This window comes from Bombina bombina, chromosome 6 (genome assembly GCF_027579735.1).
Source record: "Bombina bombina isolate aBomBom1 chromosome 6, aBomBom1.pri, whole genome shotgun sequence".
In the NCBI taxonomy this organism is placed as follows: Eukaryota; Metazoa; Chordata; class Amphibia; order Anura; family Bombinatoridae; genus Bombina; species Bombina bombina.
Window position 1 is genome coordinate 242136576 of NC_069504.1, and position 21051 is coordinate 242157626.

At 37.4% G+C, this 21051-nt stretch overlaps 1 protein-coding gene across 2 annotated transcripts in view; it reads right to left on the reverse strand.

Moving 5' to 3' along the window:
- The window catches only part of CCDC107 (coiled-coil domain containing 107), an 84368-nt gene extending 65590 nt beyond the window's left edge, over positions 1 to 18778 (reverse strand). The window contains exons 1-4 of one of the 2 annotated variants that reach the window (XM_053716774.1): positions 18536 to 18778; positions 13325 to 13521; positions 3764 to 3833; positions 3148 to 3238 (exon numbers count right to left, since the gene is read on the reverse strand). In XM_053716774.1, coding sequence (XP_053572749.1) covers positions 3148 to 3238; positions 3764 to 3833; positions 13325 to 13521; positions 18536 to 18695 — 518 coding nt within the window. In that variant the 5' untranslated portion in view covers positions 18696 to 18778. Of the gene's footprint in view, positions 1 to 3147; positions 3239 to 3763; positions 3834 to 13324; positions 13522 to 18501 lie in introns of both variants that reach the window. The other variant, XM_053716775.1, reaches the window with a different exon arrangement.
- Positions 18779 to 21051: the final 2273 nt, after the last annotated feature.

Sequence of the window (21051 nt, forward strand, 5' to 3'; positions counted from 1 at the left end):
GTTATTGAATGATTTGGATGACGAAGATTGGAGGCGTTGTTTCCATAATACTCACTCCTCCACCTCTCTGACTATGTCCAAAGTGAATTATAAAATAATAGCACGTTGGTATTTAATGCCCCAACGCCTACGAGTTATTTACCCTGCTCCCTCTTCTAGTTGCTGGAGGAGATGTGGAGAAGTAGGCACTATGACCCACATTTGGTGGTCTTGCCCGGCTCTGGCTGATTTCTGGCCACAAATAGAACAGAACATAAATCAGGTTTTGGGTATAAAAATTCCTCTGCATCCATGCACTATCCTCTTAAATCACATCCCACAGGTTGTATGTGCTTATCGTAAAAAACTACTCCTTATAATGCTAACTTGTGCTAAGAGGTTGATTCCCAGACTATGGAAGACACAAGAGACACCCACTCTTTCCCAATGGGTCTCAGAGGTAGACCATATCATCTCACTTGAGAGAATGTATTACTCTTACATAGGTAAACAAGACTTCATAACTAACATATTATTCTTGTGGGAGCAAAGGCTCCATGTTACTGTTTGAAACTTAGGCAATTTATTGTATTGAACTGATATGATTGGAAATCTATATAATGTACACTGGAATATATTGATCTGCTTTATCGGGTCTAGAGCTATATTTATAATAGAGGATATAACTTGAATCTATAACAATGTGAATGAGATAGGATATTTTTACCCTCACTCCTTCCCACCCCTCCCTGTATAATCGCTGTACCCCTTTCTTTAACCCTAGAAAATACTGAGTCACTGTTACAACATAATATATGTGTTTTTTTTCTTTTCTCCTTCTTTATTTCAAGAAATTGCTCATCTGTTATTAAAAATATATGTTGCATTATTGTTAAACTGATATGCCCAATAAAAATATTTAAACAGAAGAAAAAGGATATGCTATGTTTTTAGAGCTTGATAAAGGCTACTTCGAGCCGAAACGCGTTGCTCTATTCATGATCTATCCAGGCTTCCGTAGTTTGTAAATGGAGATACCAAAGTAACGACTTGTATTTGAAAACGCTGGTCACACTCCAGATGAGGATGCTTACCACTTGTGATTAAGACAAGCAGCTTCCCGGTGTAAGTAAGACAAATAACCTTACCTGTGGATTTGCTCTTTTGTGGGTACTACATAAACTATTTTTTATTTGCTGATGTGAATTACATGTGGACACATTTTATGAATTGTATTGTGAACATATTAAATGCATTGTTTTTAAATGTTTCTAACCATTAGATACTAATTACGCTGATTTCCTGCAGTGCATAGGTATTTTTCTCCTTTTGGAGTAGTTTGTGCAATATGCATATATAGAACATGAAGTTTGATCTCTCTGAAACCCTCCACTACTGGAAATTTTAGAGAAAAACTTAACCAAATTATTAATGAATTTTCAACATTTTTGCCATCACTTGTTTAAACAGAAATAGAGCCTTAGTTATGAAAACAATGTATATTTTTTTTAGCATAAAAATCTCTCAACATGTGTCCATTGAGATAAATATATATATTTTTATTAGTTTTGATAATTGTAAGGTCTTTATCTGCAGTTATGTAGATCATGTTGTGAAATTATGCAATATGGTAACTCCCCAAATTCTGAAAATTGACTCCCAAAACTATATATATACACACACACACACACACGTATTTTGTAAAAGTCTAGAAAAACAAATATTAATCTAGGTCCATACTTCATGGCACCATTTGGCCGTCAGATATATGCAAAATGTGATAAAAAAAAAATTTAAGAAAAATATTGGGTTTCTCACTGAAATGATTAACATACAACTTGGGCAGTCATAAGACAAATGGTTGTAAAAGCTTCTCTAGGTTATCCTTTGCTCAGTAATAGCAGAAATGCATGGCTTTACCATTGGTTTTGGTAATTAGAAGGCTGCTAATTGCAGCTGCACACTACACTTCTAAAAAATTGAGTTTTAGGCACATTATAGCAATGGGTCCAGGACCCATAGGGTATGAATTAAAAAAAATTGACCACAAAACTAGATATAATTTTTAAAGTAAACAACCCAACGTATTAGTTCCATTTTGTTATATTTCATGACATCATTTGGTTGTCAGATGTATGCCAAATGCAATCATAAAAAATAAACTATATTTGTAATAGTTGCTGTAGTGTTCCCTCCCACTAGTCAACAGCAACAGTCATTTTTAAAAAAAATTTATTTCTTTTTCTGTAGTCTCTTCTCATCCTCCCCACCTCCCCCTCCAAAAGATCAACCATTTTTTTCAGTAGTGTAGGGCTCCACCTCCTCTAAGTGATCACTGTAGTGTAGGTAGACCAGTTTTTTATTTTCTGTAGTGAAGAGATCCAGCCCCCTCTCTCCTCTTAAAGGGACATAATACACTCATTTTTTCTTTGCATAAATGTTTTGTAGATGATCTATTTATATAGCCCATAAAGTTTTTTTTTTTTTTTTAAAAGTATAGTTTTGCTTATTTTTAAATAACATTGCTCTGATTTTCAGACTCCTAACCAAGCCCCAAAGTTTTATGTGAATACTGTCAGCTACCTTCTCCAGCTTGCTCCTGTTTGTGTAAAGGGTCTTTTCATATGCAAAAGAAGGGGGGGGGGGGGAGTGTCTTATTTCCCACTTGCAGTGGGCTTTCCAGCTACCTTTTCAACAGAGCTAAACTAAGAGGTTCTAAGTAAGTTTTTAAACATTTTTATACTGGATTTTTATATCGGTATCTGTGCATCTTATTCTTTATAGTAGTGTCTATTACATGCAGTTATATGAAAATGAGTGTATACTGTCCCTTTAAGGTTTTGACACAGGGACCCTCCTCTCCCTCCCCTACGATTGCTGCCTCCTTCCCTCCCTACCACTGTGGCAATCCGGACTGCCTTCATATGGTAACAGAGTATGGATTAGTGCTCCTTTACCATATGACGGCAGATGCCTTCAGCACCTAGACAGTGGTTTCCCGCTGTCAAAGCAGTACCAGAACCTATGTCTCTGAGCTGGACATTGTTACTACATCAACACAGTATGCTAGGCCCAGTATTGTGTTAGACAGTACCCACATCCTATTGGTGCAAGAGGTTAAAATCCTTTAGGACATTTACTCTAACACAAGCAGTATATTATACTTGCCAGTTGGATATGGGGTCTAGCTCTGTCAATAAAGCGCTCAGCATCTGCTCCGTCTGAGCCAGGTGATGTTCCAATTCCAAAAGTTGATTCTCTGAAAAATGTAAAACTAAACGGTTTGCAAACATGAAAAATGAGTAAAATACAATATAAAGAGTTATATTTTTCAAACTTTTTTATTCAACAAAGATTCAGATCAGAAATCTCTTGCAATACGTAAATTTAAAAAGGGACATGCAAGTCAAAACAAAGCCTTTTTTTTTTTTATGGTTCAGATAGAGCATGCGACTTTAAGAGACTTTTCAATTTCTATTATCAAATTTACTTCACTCTCATGGTATCCTTTGTTGAAAAGGTAGGCATGGGGAGAAATGCTCTACTTGAAGCTAGCTGGTGACTGGTGGCTACACAAATCTGCCTCTTGTTATTGGCTCACCAGATGTGTTAAGCTAGCTCCCAGCTGTGCACTGCTGTTCTGAAATTGACTTTTAGGATTGTGTTAACCCCTTTGTAAGGGTTCAATAGAAAATTGTATACAAGAAACAATGCAATAATGAAATGCTCTATTTCTCTGAAGCTAGTAAGAACACAGATTAAAAGTGCACATACAGAAATATACCTGTTTCTTTGCTTTTTTTCCCAGCTACCTCTTTTTCTGTTTTTGATTGACTTTTTTCTTCACTTTTTAACTAAAATGAAAAAAAAAAAAAAAGAAAAAAAAGTTTCCCTTCTGATTAAGGCAGAAAAGTTTTTTTTTTTTTTTTTTAATACAACCATTTATTTAATAAATCTGCGTGGACAACTCTAATAAACAAACATGTGAATTAAATACTGAAATATCAGGCATTATAACTACAATGTATCAGAGTTTAAAGTGTTCACATCTTTTTAAAACTTGATAAAGTTGATAAGCATCTAAACCTACAGGTAATTACTTCTGGGGAAAAAAATAAATCAAACTAAACCGATTCAGCGCGTGTAGAGGTAAACGTAGCAATGAACTATAGTTCTTGACAGAAATATATTATACTCTGATTCTGCTAAAGTAGGCATTAAAAAAAAAAAAAAAAAAAAAAAAAAAAGATGGCTGCAAACAACATTCAAAACTATTCTCTTTGTAACTTAATATTTTATTGGTAGCAGTTATGAAGACCCTGATGCAAGTCTCAGAAGAAAATAAATAATAATAGTGTCATTGAGTTTGCTTTCTTTAGAGTCATATTTTTTTCAGCTAATTCAAAGCCGACATTAAATACTGAGGGCCCCATGTATCAAGCGACGTGCGGACAAGCTTCTCAACTAAAGAAGTTTTCTGCACGCTTTTGCTGCATACGGGCAAAGGATCTGTTAGTCTGCTGGCCGTATGCATCATTACACACTCCAATGAGTGTGTAATGTGCAGCCAATTGCGCAAGGAAAGGATCTGTCAATCACCCCGAGCAACTGAGTTTGGGGCGAAGAGTGAAAGAATCAGCAGTCTAATGACTGCTGCATCTTACATTGCAGGAAGCAGGCTTGCATGTGCGAACCTGCCCCACAAGGGCTCCGGAGCAGCTTACGCTTCTTAGTACATGGAGCCCTAAATATATTGGAGCCCTAAACATATTTCATGCACTTCCCTGTAAGTATGGGTGCTGCCATTTTGGAACCTAGGTTTCACTGCAGGTATCTGAAGAAGAATTGCTGCAAAAACGCAAACAGGCTAATGCAGGGATGCAGCGAAAACTAGATTTCAGCATGGCTGCACGCATGACTAGAGCGAGGTGGGGAATAAACCTCAATACTAAGCTTATAAAATGTATTTTGAGTAGAATGTCCCTTAATTAAAAAAAAACAACAATGACTTGTTATACTATTGAAGATACCAAAATAACATTTGTTTAAATTTAGAATAGATGTTGTAAAAATTACACACGCAAAAAATAAAATAAAAAAATCATCATTTAGATTCTCCTGGAGCAGATTCCCTTTTGCAGTGAACTGGGGTGCTGTGAATCCTCAGTGTGCCAGTAGCAGCACGACAGAGTGCTGCACCACTGGTGGGTTGGGGGATTTTATGAAGAGTTTTCCCTGACACAGCTACACAATACATATGGAAGCACCTTTTCTTTATTGTCATTTAGCTTCTGTATAATGTTGGCTGGTGGTTCCTTCTCATTATGAACCTGATTTTTAAAAACTTAAGGCCCTATTGTCTCTATAAACAACAAGCAACTATTGTGCAGAACCAGGGCTGCCACTATAAATTTTGGGGGCCCTTAATTAACATTTTATGCAGATGTAAAAATCTTCCTCCTGGCATCTGGAGTCCTTGCATAAATGGGCAGTAAATGGGAATGTAATAATAAAAAAATAAAATTATATATATATATATATATATATATATATATATATATATATATATATATATATATATATATATATATATATATATATATATATATATATATATATATATATATATCATATCTGCCAAAAGGGCACCTACTATTTGTGTATTGAGGAGGAAACATTTTTGCATGGCTTTAAATATAGAATTTCTACAGCAATGTCAATTAATCATAAATACACTGCTGCATATTGCCCCCCCCCCCCAAAAAAAAAGTGTTTTTATGGACCCCTGGCCCCACCATACAACTACTACCACACTGAAATTACAATCTGAAATTGCACAAAGAAATAAAAAACATTTACTAAGTAAGTTCTACCTTCTCTGCAAATGTCTTTTTTTGAGATTGGCCCCCAGAACTGCACTCCATACTCAAGGTGAGGTCTTACCAGGGATTTAGATAGTGACAGAAGTATGATTTCCTCCCTTACACCAATGCCTCTTTTAATACATGCTAGTATCTTATTAGCCTTAGACGCCACTGCCCTACATTGTGCACCCATCTTTAGCTTGTTATTTATTATTACTCCCAAATCCCTTTCCTCCTCTGTTTGGCCAAGTCTAGTCCTATTTAAATAATAATAATAATAATAATAAGCCTATTTTTACTTCCAAAATGTAGAACCTTGCATTTTCCCATATTAAATCTTATTTTCCATTTACCTGCCCATTCTTTTAATTTTTTGCAGATCCCCTAGTCATGCAAGTTTGTCCTGCTCTTACCTAATAACCTTATACAACTTTGTATCATCTGCAAAATTAGAGATCTTGCTATTTAACCCTTGCTCCAAGTCATTAATACAAATATTTAAAAGAACAGGGCCCATTACTGATCCCTGGGGGACTCCACTGATTACCTTTGTCCAATAGGAGTATGATCCGTTTACCACTATTCGTTGCTCCCTGTCTTTTATCCAGTTATTTATTCATCAGCTAACATTTTCAGCTATTCCCAGTCCATTAATTTTGTACATTAATCTCTCATGTGGCACTGTATCAAACACCTTTACAAAATCAAAGTATATCACATCAACTGATTCCCCTTTATCTATATTTTACTTACTTCCTCGTAGAAACTAATTAGATTAGTTTGACATGAATTATTCCTCATAAAACCATGCTGATTTGAACTCATAATCATGTTTACACGATTATACTCATCAAGTATCTTCCCCACTATTGATGTCAGGGTACAGGTTTATAGCTTCCTGGAACAGCCCTGTTTCCCTTTTTAAAGAGTGGCATCATGTCACCTTTACGCCAGTCCTGTGGCACTTTGCCCGAGGATAAGGATTCTTTAAAACTAAACAAATCTAGTACAGGAGGAAGAGGGCCCTGCTCCAGAGAGCTCACAGTCTACAGTTTTAGGGTAGCTTGTTACATCAGGTGTAGTTGCAGTAGTGAGTCAGGCAGTTCATGTATTAGTTTGGTTAGGATGAGGGATGGAGGAGAGATGGTATACCTCTCTGAATAGGTGGGTTTTCAAGGAGCGTCTGAAGCTATACAAGGTTGGAGACAGTCTTATGGAGCGGGGTAGAGAGTTCCAGAGGACAGGAGCAGCACGTGCGAAGTCTTGGAGGCGGGAGTGGGACGTAGAAATAACAGGAGTGGAGAAACGTAGGTCAGAGGTTGATCGAAGAGGACGGGATGGGGAATATTTCAAGATAAGAGATGAAATATAGTTGGGAGTTAGACTGTTTAGAGCTTTGTAAGTTAGGGTTAATACTTTAAACTGTATTCTGGAGTGTATGGGTAGCCAGTGTAGAGACTGGCAGAGCGGAGTCGCTGATGTAGATCGGCGACTTAGGAGGATGAGTCTAGCAGAAGCATTCATAATAGATTGGAGGGAGGAGAGGCGTTATTTTGGAAGGCCATGGAGTAGGTTGCAATAATCAATGCATGACAAAATGAGGGAATGAATAAGTATTTTTGTCGTTTTTTTAGTAAGGAAGGGACGAATTCTGGAAATGTTGCATAGGTGTGAACGGCAAGATTTGGTAAGCGTTTGTATATGTGGGTTGAATGTGTTCTCCGAGTCTAGTGCGACCCCAAGACAGCGGACCTGGGGTGAGGTGTTGAGAATAGAGTCTCCAACCATCAGAGAAATGTCAGGTGTTGGATGTCTCGAAGAGGGGGGGGGGGGGAGAATAAGAAGCAGCTCAGTTTTGGACAGATTGATGAATTAATTAGAAAGTTGCATGCTCTATCTAATTCATGAAAGAAAAAAAAAATGGGTTTAGTGTCCCTTTAAATCCTTAAAGTGAATGTCAATTTTGATGCTAAAGTGCCCGGTTTTTTAAAATTCGATTAAAAACAGGGACACTTTGGGGGGCGTGACCATAAGCGCTTCCTGAACACATAATAGCTACGCACTAAGTGCAATCAACTGATTCACCGAGGTATACAACTCTGGACAGTCCAGTGAACGAGTGGATGCAGCTCCGGTCTGCCTATGCATAGAATGCAAGTGATGAAGTGAGCAATTGGAGTTGCCGTGCTAGCCCGGAACCAGTGACGCACACACCAAATGAAGCTGTAGGGATTAAAATAGCCCAAACTAGAAGGTAAAACAGGTAACGATACAGGTTGATAGCCACATACAGAAACCCAGAAGATTTGAAGGACTTTTGCAAACAACTTAATATACCTGAACCCTCCCTGCCCCTGCTTGACAGACCGACGTCTTCGAAAACACAGAATTCCTCAACAGATCCAAAACCTCAAAGAAACTCCTGGAGTTAACAGGAAAAAAATCGCAACCAACTCCCAGTGCCACAGGCACAGACTCTAATCCTACATGAAGCCAGGATGGCGCTGAAGATCCAATTGTCTCCACTCTGTTTTTTTTTCTTTATTACAAGTGTTTTCTACATATAATTCTGACTGTGAGCGGGTTTTCCATCAAACGCGCTATGAAGTGTGAATATAACCGTTCCTTGGTTTGCAAAGGGCTGCAGAACAGGTTTTCATTGTTTATAAATGTTAAAGCATTAATATGCACTGTATTCACACTATTTTAGGAAGTAGCTGATACTCTCATGTTCGTACCTTTTAGCGAACAGGGAAGTATCCCCTACATTTACATGTATTGTATATGGATATATACAATTGTTAAGTTTGTTTTTAATGTTCAATTGTTTATTACGGTTTTGATTGTTATTGTAGAATTGATAGTTCACAACATTAATGGGTCCATCAGAATCCTCCAAAAGTCTAATAGGGAAGTACAGGGGCTCCTGCATGGGACACTACACATAGTGCCACACAACAGCAGAGTGTACAGACGACAGTATAGATCCCGACCAACATAATGATGGGTACTAGAAATATTAAAAGAACACCAAAGGATTGAATTCCCCAACAAAGAGGTCGGTGGCACTTAACTGGTTCGCCAAACATAAGGGTGAAATTGTGTTCATTCAGGAAACCCACTTTAAACTTGCAGCAGAACCCAAATTTGCATCAAAACAATACCCAACGGGTCATTTCTGTTCTCACACTCATAAAAAGAGAAATGGACTGGGGATCCTTCTCCATAAATCGATACAATTACAGAACGTCAACACACACTCTGATCCGGAAGGGAGATATATAATACTTGTGGGAGATCTATACAACATACCAATAACATTAGCAAACACACCGAACAAGGGGCAAGCAAATTGTTTTAAAAAAATTACTGAAAAACTATTAGAGGTAGCAAAAGGGACCACAATATTGGCAGGAGATTTCAACGTAGCGCTAAATCCCAAACTAGACTGCTCCCAAGCCAAAAGTTCACTATCCAATTGCACCATCAGAACAATAACACACTGTCTTAGATCCACCTCTCTACTGGATGTCTTTAGAGTCTAACACCCGACTCAAAGAACATATTCCTTTTTCTCAAACCCCAATAGAACTCACTCAATGCTAGATTATATCTGTATAGACCAACTAGGTTTAACTCTGACAAGAGATACAGACATCACACCAACCCCATGGTCGGATCACTCCGCGGTCACGTTGACCCTGGAGTGGCCGGATAGACCAATAAGGGACTTTTGTTGGAGACTGGACAATACTCTCCTACTTCAGCCCCAAATTTCTGAAAGAATACCAAAAACCCTATCTGATTATTTTAGACACAACCAATCTCCCCACTCCCCCCCCCCCCCACTATAATATGGGAAGTCCACAAAGCTGTTATTATAGGGGGAATTCATTAAACAGAAAGCTCTTCTCAACAAATTATACAATCAAGAATATGCACAATTAATGCAACATCTTAAAGAGGCTAAAAAGTTTCATATGGATAACCCTGATATCCCAGATAGCTATAACAACCTCGCCAAAGCGAGAAAATAATTAAATAATCTATTAAACAATATTAAAATCAATATATACTGATGAGCTAAACTGCTAAAGAAGATAGTGCATCCCTACCCACTGATATAAATGGGCATTATAATTTATAGGATGAGGATGGATCCTTACTCTTACACTTATACTTAATAATTCAAACCCTACATATTACTCCATATGTTGCAGATTAGATACACTAAATATCATATTATATTCTACTTGTTTATCTATGTTATTGTTAAATATGGTTTTCCAGCTCATAGGACAGCATTGTGATATATATATACCTCTCTGGGGCAATAATTATGGACTGCACATCATGGCCTCCAGAGAGTTCTTCAAAAGAGGAAAAAGATTTATAGAATTGAGGTCTATAAAGAACATATTAAGAATACAGTGGACAGTTCGATTTCAAGATAGCTATCTCTGTCACTCAGTGACGACATGTGATATGTTTGTCTTTGATTTTTGATTTCAGAATTGTCATATACTACTACTCTGTCAATTTTGTTTGGAAAATCAATAAAAACTATTTTTTAAAAAACAAAAAAAAAAAACACAGGGGCACTTTAATTAATCAAAATTTTACATTTTACTCCTGTTGTGACAAAAAAACCAAACTTACCATTTAATCTTGACAGCAGCTCCAGCTTCCTCCGGTTGTTGCAATTTCTGACGTCAGAAGTGATGGATAGGTCATCCTCCAATCACGACATCCCCCCCCGGGGAATCAGTGTCTGGTTCAACGCCGTGATTGGAGGAAGCCGGATTCCTCATTTTAGACCCAGGAAGAGGCTTTGCGACGGGTGGAGGAAGCTGGAGCGGCTGTCAAGTTTAAAAGGGTAAGTTTTTTTTTTTACAATAGGAGTGAAATGTAAATTTTGATGAATTTAAAGTGCCCCTGTTTTTAATTGGATTTTTAAAAACCGGCATCAAAATTTTAAGGACCAACGATGTACAGGGTATGTCCTACAAAAAAAATGTCCTTAACGACCAAGAACGTACCCTGTAAGTCGTTAGTTCCTTCAAGCGATGGAAGCAATCCTGATCGCTTCCAGCCGCTTTCCTGTTATTGCAGTGATGCCTCGATATTGAGGCATCCTGCCATAACATGTTTTACCCATCGGATGCACAGAGAGCCACTCTGCGGCCCTCTCTGCATCAGACATCGATGGCCAGGATCGTTGGTGGGTGGGCGGCCATCGATGTTGGGTTGCGCGTCAGAGGAGACGGGATCACGTGCAGGGCCGCTACAATATGAAACATTTTTGGACATAAAGTGGAAGAGAGGAGATTTTGATCTAAGGGATCTGGGAGGGGTGGGGGGTTGTTTATTGAGGGTGGAAGTTACTCTACAGAAAAATATGGAAACATTCCCAAAAATAACAATTTTATGAAAAACTGGGTACAGGCAGACAGCTGCCAGTACCCAAGATGGCGTACAGTAAGGTAGAGGGGGAGGGTTAGGGGATCCTACACAGCAGAATATGTAAATATGTGGGGGGAAAAATAAAAAAAGATACCTTTTATTTTAGTACTGGCAGACTTTCTGCCAGTACTTAAGATGGCGAGGACAATTGTGCGGTGGGGGAGGGAATAGAGCTGTTTGGGAGGGATCAGGGGGTGGGATGTTTCAGGTGGGAGGCTGATCTCTACACTAAAGCTAACATTAACCCTGCAAGCTCCCTACAAGCTACCTAATGAACCCCTTCACTGCTGTGCATAATACAAGTGTGGTGTGCAGCGGCATTTAGCAGCCTTCTAATTGCCAAAAAGCAACGCCAAAGTCATATATGTCTGCTATTTCTGAACAAAGAGGATCCCAGAGAAGCATTTACAACCATTTGTGCCATAATTGCACATGCTGTTTGTAAATAATTTCAGTGAAAAACCTAAAGTTTGTGAAAAAGTGAACGATTTTTTTTATTTGATCGCATTTGATGGTGAAATGGTGGCATGAAATATACCAAAATGGGCCTAGAACAATACTTTGGGTTGTCTTCTAAAAAAATATATATACATGTCAAGAGATATTTAGGGATTCCAGACAGATATCAGTGTTCCAATGTAACTATCGCTAATTTTGAATAAAAAAGTGGTTTGGAAATAGCAAAGTGCTACTTGTATTTATTGCCCTATAACTTGCAAAAAAAGCAAAGAACATGTAAACATTGGGTATTTCTAAACTCAGGACAAAATTTAGGAACTATTTAGCATGGGTGTTTTTTGGTGGTTGTAGATGTGTAAGAGATTTTGGGGGTCAAAGTTAGAAGTGTGTTTTTCCCCCCCGATTTGTTTCCTCATATTTTATTATAAAAAAATTTTTTTTATAGTAAATTATAAGAAATGATGAAAATAATGGTAATCTTTAGAAAGTCCATTTAATGGCGAGAAAAACGGTATATAATAATATGTGTGGTTACAGTAAATAAGTAAGAGGAAAATTATAGCTAAACACAAACATAGCCCTGGTCCCAGACGGTCAGAAAATGGAAAAGTGTTGTGGTCCTTAAAGGAACACTGAACCCAAATTGATTCAGATAGAGCATGCAATTTTAAGCAACCTTCTAATTTACTCTTATTATCAATTTTTCTTCGTTTACTTGCTATCTTTTTTTTTTAAAAAAAAGAAGGCATCTACGCTTCTTTTTGGTTCAGAACTCTGGACAGCACTTTTTTATTGGTGGGTGAATTTATCCACCAATCAGCAAGAATAACCCAGGCTATTCACCAAAAATGGGCCAGCATCTAAACTTAAATTCTTGCATTTCAAATAAAGATACCAAGAGAATGAAGAAAATGTGATAATAGGAGTAAATTAGAAAGATGCATGCTCTGTCTGAATCACAAAAGAAAAAATTTGGGTTTAGTGTCCCTTTAAGGGGTTAAAGGGATAGAAAGGTCAAAATTGAAATGTGCATGGGTGCATTTTAATTTGAAATAGAAGCATTATTGCAATATACTTCTATTAGTAAAAAGTGATTACTGTTTTACTGCAGCATACGCACATATAATGCGAAGGCCTGTGCACCAGTATTTAAACATCACACCTTGTCAGTGAGCTGGCAGTGGTGTGTATTGCTATTGAAGATGTCATTTGTATCATGCAAGCCACTGCTGACTCTGAGAAGGCGTAGTGTTTGAATACTGGTGCACAGGCTCTCACAGGATATGTGTGTTTGTTACATAAAAACAATAACTTTTACTAGAAGCATTTTTGCTAATGGAAGTATATTGCAAAAATACTTATACTTCAAGTTGAAACACTCCCACGCACATTTGATTTTGACCTGTTTTTAACCCATAATGTTCCTGAGTAACTGACAAAAAGATATCAAAATAAAAATGAATGACATCTGCATGCTATTTTAAATGCCATTATCTTCATGATTCCAAAATCTAGACATTAGCCTTTTCAATAGTTAGAGAATTTGCTTTTAGACTTACTTTTGAAAATTTGTATGCTGCAAAAACAGCCACCCCTATAGCATAAAGGGGCATGAGAGTGAAAGCCATGCTTCTGCCATTTCCACTGGCTTTTTCACTTTTAAGTTCCTGTTCCATCGCACTTCTCATCTGTTGTACACTGGTAAAGACCTTTTTTTCTGTTCCTCCTGTAGATTTATGTTCTTTAGAATGGCTTTCTAAGTAGAAAATTTTAAAAACAAAAAGTTAGTGGTTTTAACACAGTTAACATTCTATTTAAAGGGACACTGAACCCAAATTTTTTCTTTCGTGATTCAGATAGAGCATGACATTTTAAGCAACTTTCTAATTTACTCCTATTATCAAATTTTCTTCATTCTCTTGGTATCTTTATTTGAAATGCAAGAATGTAAGTTTAGATGCCGGCCCATTTTTGGTGAACAACCTGGGTTGTTCTTGCTGATTGGTGGATAAATTCATCCACCAATAAAGTGCTGTCCAGAGTTCTGAACTAATAAAAAAAGCTTAGATGTCTTCTTTTTCAAATAAAGATAGCAAGAGAACAAATAAAAATTGATAATAGGAGTAAATTAGAAAGTTGCTTAAAATTGCATTCTCTATCTGAATCACAAAATAAAAAAATTGGGTTCAGTGTCCCTTTAAAGTTGTATATGGTTAGAAAACTGGAAAATCCTGATAATCTTCTTTGCTGACTTGCTTTGCTATGCACTTTAATGAACTCCTCTTTTACAATGAAAAGAATGTTTGTATACACCATTAATATCTGAAAACATGCTTGACATTTCAGGTTCTTCTACAATACATAATTTAAAGTAAAGGTAAAGTTACCTTTACACTGATCCCAAATCGAATTCTTTATTAAAACTCAATAGGAGTTTCATTCATGCTTTTTTTCTAATCTTCTTCTAAATGCAGTATTCTCCGTTTTATTTCTTTATTTTCCGATCCGCAAATTCAACCCGTTTGTTGATTATTTTTTTTTTTTTACTTGGTCACGTTCTAGGATTAGCCAGTTGGAAATCTGGCCATTAGGCGGCCGTGACCACACGTCATCCGCCTACTTTATTAACCCCTTAGTGACCAGAGCACTTTTCCATTTTCTGTCCGTTTGGGACCAAGGCTATTTTTACATTTTTGCGGTGTTTGTGTTTAGCTGTAATTTTCTTCTTACTCATTTACTGTACCCACACATATTATATACCGTTTTTCTCGCCATTAAATGGACTTTCTAAAGATACCATTATTTTCATCATATCTTATAATTTACTATAAAAAAAATGATAAAATATGAGGAAAAATGGAAAAAAACACACTTTTTCTAACTTTGACCCCCAAAATCTGTTACATATCTAAAACCACCAAAAAACACCCATGCTAAATAGTTTCTAAATTTTGTCCTGAGTTTAGAAATACCCAATGTTTACATGTTCTTTGCTTTTTTTGCAAGTTATAGGGCCATAAATATAAGTAGCACTTTGCTATTTCCAAACCATTTTTTTCCAAAATTAGCGCTAGTTACATTAGAACACTGATATCTTTCAGGAATCCCTGAATATCCCTTGACATGTATATATTTTTTTTTTGTAGACATCCCAAAGTATTGATCTAGGCCAATTTTGGTATATTTCATACCACCATTTCACCGCCAAATGCGATCAAATACAAAAAATTGTTCACTTTTTCACAAATTTTTTCACAAACTTTAGGTTTCTCACTGAAATCATTTACAAACAGCTTGTGCAATTATGGCATAAATGGTTGTAAATTCTTCTCTGGGATCCCCTTTGTTCAGAAATAGCACACATATATGGCTTTGGCGTTGCTTTTTGGTAATTAGAAGGCCGCTAAATGCCACTGCGCACCACAAGTGTATCATGCCCAGCAGTTAAGGGGTTAATTAGGGAGCTTTTAGGGAGCTTGTAGGGTTAATTTTAGCTTTAGTGTAGTGTAGTAGACAACCCCAAGTATTGATCTAGGCACATTTTGGTATATTTCATGCCACCATTTCACCGCCAAATGCGATCAAATTAAAAAAAACGTAAAATTTTTCACAATTTTAGGTTTCTCACTGAAATCATTTACAAACAGCTTGTGCAATTATGGCACAAATGGTTGTAAATGCTTGTCTGGGATCCCCTTTGTTCAGAAATAGCAGACATATATGACTTTGGCGTTGCTTTCTGGTAATTAGAAGGCCACTAAATCCTGTTGCGCCTCACACGTGTATTATGGCTAGCAGTGAAAGGGTTAATTAGGGAGTTTGTAGTGAGCTTGCAGGGTTAATTTTAGCTTTAGTGTAGAGATCAGCCTCCCATCTGACACATCCCACCCCCTGATCCCTCCCAAACAGCTCCCTTCCCTCCCCCACCCCACAATTGTCCCCGCCATCTTAAGTACTGGCAGAAAGTCTGCCAGTACTAAAATAAAAGGGTTTTTAAAAAAAAATGAATTTTTTTTTTAGCATATTTACATATGCTACTGTGTAGGATCCCCCCCTTAGCCCCCAACCTCCCTGATCCCCCCCAAAACCGCTCTCTAACCCTCCCCTCTGCCTTATTGGGGGCCATCTTGGGTACTGGCAGCTGTCTGCCAGTACCCAGTTTACAATAAAAAAATGCTTTTTTTTTGTTTTTTTTCTTTTTTTTCTGTAGTGTAGCTTCCCCACCCCCCACAGACTAACCCCCACCACCTTGCTTATTGTTTGACATTTTTGTTTGACCTTTTTGATATATTTTTTATTTCCCATTTTCTGTAGTGTAGCGGTTCCCACCCGCTCCCTCCCCGTGCACGCGCCCGCCCCCACCCTCCCGTGCACGCGCGCGCGCCCGTGCGCGCCCCCAGCCACCCCCGCCCACGATCCCGCCCCCCTTCACATCCACATGGCCATCGATGGCCGCCACCCGCCTCCCGGTCCGGCTCCCACCCACCAACGCAGGTAGCCACCGATCTCCGGTGCAGAGAGGGCCACAGAGTGGCTCTCTCTGCACCGGATTACTTAAAAACGTTATTGCAGGATGCCTCCATATCGAGGCATCACTGCAATAACCGGAAAGCAGCTGGAAGCGAGCAGGATCGCTTCCAGCTGCTTTCCACACTGAGGACGTGCAGGGTACGTTCTCAGGCATTAACTGCCTTTTTTCTGAGGACGTACCCTGCACGTCCTCAGTCGTTAAGGGGTTAAAGGGACACTGAACCCAATTTTTTTCTTTTGTGATTCAGATAGAGCATGCAATTTTAAGCAACTTTCTAATTTACTCCTATTAATTTTTCTTCGTTCTGTTGCTATCTTTATTTGAAATAAAAGCCATCTAAGCTTTTTTGGGTTAAGAACTCTGGACAGCACTTTTTGATTGGTGGATGGATTTTTTCCACCAATCAGCAAGGACAACCCAGGTTGTTCACCAAAATGGGCTGGCATCTAAACTTAGATTCTTGCATTTCAAATAAAGATACCAAGATAATAAAGAAAATTTGATAATAGGAGTAAATTAGAAAGTTGCTTAAAGTGAAAGTAAAGTTAACCTATTATCTCGTTATCACTGCAAAGTAATCATAAAATAAACTGAACTTTAATTCATCATTTTTAAAAAAATATTTTTCTGACATTTGTTATTTATATTTCAATCGTTCCGTAAACTAACCTTATCCCTCCACCTGCATAAAAAAAAAATTTCGGGTAGTTGTGACGATTTGATCCGTATCTAACGGATTGGTTCCCCACATTGGCGTCTAAGACGAACTAATCTACTCCCACTTGTTACATCATGCATGCGTGAAGTCTTAAAATCGCTGTCAGTCTATTTGCGCGTGCACACAAGCTGCATGCGCACTAGCAAACAACGATCGTCATCGTTCTAAACCAGAATCTGTTTTGGATATTGCTGTACTGCTGTATTAAAGAAAGTTATAAGAACGGAAATTTTATTGTGATACATATTGCGCATATATTACGGCATTATTTAATTTATTATTCTTTATTTCTAACATGTAATGTTTATACATGTTTTGGCCAAGTACCGTTTCCTTTATTATACTTCTACATTTGCAATTAGATTTAGAATCAATTACGGAATAAACATAATAAGAGGTTGCATGAAAATAATAAAATTTTTAATGTAATTAATTATGTTATTTTAGTTTTAACAATCACCAACGCGCACGCTTACTAACGCAAACGGGGGTTGGGAGCGCAACAGATAGAAAACAGGAAGAAAGCAAGGGGGAGGAGGAAGCTGCAAAAAGACGCTCAAAGTAAATGTTATATTTATTTCATTTGGGATTGTTTTTTCAAAAAAATAAGTTAGCGACTATAATGTTTGGTATAATATAATATGAAAATCGGATTGATTAGGCTAAAACTTTACTTTCACTTTAAAAATTCATGCTCTATCTGAATCACAAAAGAAAAATGTTGGGTTCAGTGTCCCTTTAAGTGCGCATGCGTGACAGTCTAACACTTCCTCTCTGACTACACACGCGTTGCTGTTCACTCAATGTAGAATGGATTCCCTGACTATCGCATGCACAGTTGTTAACTCGCGCTTGCGCATTTAGACTATACTTTGTGAATGGGCTTGTGAGATTATACGTATAGAGCGGGTGGGACCACTCTATACGTCAGAGGACATAACTTCAGGAAATAGAGATCGGGAGGAGCTATCCTCTAAACGGTAACAAAAATTAATGATATAAAAACGAATTTTAAAAAATAAAAGATAGCAATTAGATTATAGCTATTTGGCTTTTGTCCCTTCTCATACATTTCTCTTTTATGCTGTAATCTCCATGTATGGAGAAATGTGTGTTATGTGTGTGTTGCTTGTATTTTTCTCTTTTCTTTTTGTACAATAAAAATTAAAAAAAAAAAAAAAAAAAAAAAAAGAGATTATAGCATGATTAATGAATGCATGGATAGATTAGAATACAGCAAACTTTACCTTCACTTTAAGCTGATTTTGATAACAGAAGTCAACCATAAAAACAAATAGAAAGATAACTAGCCTTCTTTAATGAAGCTTTAAAATGTTAAAACACAGGCTTATTAAATAACTGCAATGATCCATTTTGCACGGGTTATTTACAGAATATGCTACTTTAATACACAGATAGATACACATCGAAAGCTTCCAAAATGTGACCAAAACAAAAGACCTGATAAAATTAAATAGAGACCAGACCTGTTTAAATCCCCAGTGACAGCTATTTAAGTACCTCTGGGTGAGCGGTCATGCACAGGGGGCACTCTACGGGTATCAGGATTAGCGCTAGGCTCCACTCTTCCTCCACTCCCAAAAATCCTAGGCATAAGTACACAAAGACAGAGTGCGAATGATACCGACAGCATCACCTGCTGTGAAACGGAGAGCACCATTTCCACCAAGGTGTGCTGTCCTAGATCTCGCTATCTTCTAGTACCTCCGCTAGGTAAAACAAACACCAAAACTTCCGGGTGCGTATCAAGCCTCGTTGTGAAGGCGCCGCCTGATTGGATGTTCTGATTATGGTCCCAGAACTTCCTTATTATATTCAACAAAATACACTAAATACAACTCGTACTGATATTTTCACTTTTTTATATTTTCTGTTTTTCATTTCTGTTTTTCCCTTTTTTATATGACGCATTTTGTAACAGAGTCGAAGTATTATTTTCACTTGTTCGTCAAGAGAGTACTTTTATTACTATTAAAGAAACTGAATTAAATAAACATTTTTGGAAACGATGTAGTTATGGCTGCTGCTATTAGGGTGTTTCCTTATGACGAAATATACGACATAGAACAACATAGGCAGGAACCAACATAAGTTATGACGTTTAATTGTAATGCATGCCCCCTTAAAATAGCAATATTCGTAATGTAACGGAGCCGTAGAGCCAATGACATCGCAGGATTCATGCGTTCCATTGCTGGAAAGCAAACACGCCCAGGTTGCAGCATTGGTTTCTATGGTTACTGCTGTATCGTACCTGCGTGGGGTTATCGGCCTGTAATTTACTGTGGTCATTTTATTAATTCGCATCGATACTTGCTCCGTTTATTTCTTCCATGATTAACTGATTGCGGATTACCCAATACCCGCCCTGATAGACATCCACAGAGACAGCACCAAGTCACAGCTGCGATTTCTGTGCTCTAAGGTAACACTTTGTGCGCGACTTAAAACACATCATCTCTGGTAGCGCTAGAGACCCTTAGACTTACATCACCCAAACACAGCAATAATAAACAGTTATGTATTGCAGGGTGCATTATATAGACTGCTGCACGCAGTTGGAACTAAACTTTAGGTCGTAAAGCAAAGTTTGTATTGGTTTCTAATTCCCTTGCCTTTTATTTTGTGCAATGGATCATTTAGGACAGCGACTATAAATCGACATATCACATTGGCTTACATTTTAGTAATGCATGTGATCCCCCTGCTAAGGTGTTAAACATATATAGAAAGAGCCATTACAGTTGAAAAATGACAAGTCTAATTCATAAAAGCATGTCATTTAACCCCTTAATGACCGGACCATTTTTCAGTTTTCTTACCCTTAATGACAATGGCTATTTTTACATTTCTGCAGTGTTTGTGTTTAGCTGTAATTTTCCTCTTGCTCATTTACTGTACCCACACATATTATATACCGTTTTTCTCGCCATTAAATGGACTTTCTAAAGATACCATTATTTTCATCATATCTTATAATTTAATATAAAAAATATATAAAATATGAGGAAAAAATGGAAAAAACACACTTTTTCTAACTTTGACCTCCAAAATCTGTTGCACATCTACAACCACCAAAAAACACCCATGTTAAATAGTTTCTAAATTTTGTCCTGAGTTTAGAAATACCCAATGTTTACATGTTCTTACCTTTTTTTGCAAGTTATAGGGCAATAAATACAAGTAGCACTTTACTATTTCCAAACCACTTTTTTTTCAAAATTAGCGCTAGTTACATTGGAACCCTGATATCTGTCAGGAATACCTGAATATCCCTTGAGATGTATATATATTTTTTAGAAGACATCCCAAAGTATTGATTTATGCCCATTTTGGTATATTTCATGCCACCATTTCACTGCCAAATGCGAGCAAATAAAAAAAAATTGTTCACTTTTTCACAAATTTTGTCACAAACTTTAGGTTTCTCACTAAAATTATTTACAAACAGTTTGTGCAATTATGGCACAAATGGTTGTAAATGCTTCTCTGGGATCCCCTTTGTTCAGAAATAGCAGACATATATGGCTTTGGCATTGCTTTTTGGTAATTAGAAGGCCGCTAAATGCAGCTGCGCACCACACGTGTATTATGCCCAGCAGTGAAGGGGTTAATTAGGGATCTTGTAGGGACCTTGAAGGGTTAATTTTAGCTTTAGTGTAGTGTAGTAGACAACCCAAAGTATTGATCTAGGCCCATTTTGGTATATTTCATGCCACCATTTCACCGCCAAATGCGAGCAAATATAAAAAAAAAGTGAAATTTTTCACAATTTTAGGTTTCTCACTTAAATTATTTACAAACAGCTTGTGCAATTATGGCACAAATGGTTGTAAATGCTTCTCTGGGATCTCCTTTGTTCAGAAATAGCAGACATATATGGCTTTGGCGTTGCTTTTTGGCAATTAGGAGGCCGCTAAATGCTGCTGCGCACCACACTTGTATTAAGCCCAGCAGTGAAGGGGTTAATTAGGTAGCTTGTAGAGAGCTTGTAGGGTTAATTTTAGCTTTAGTGT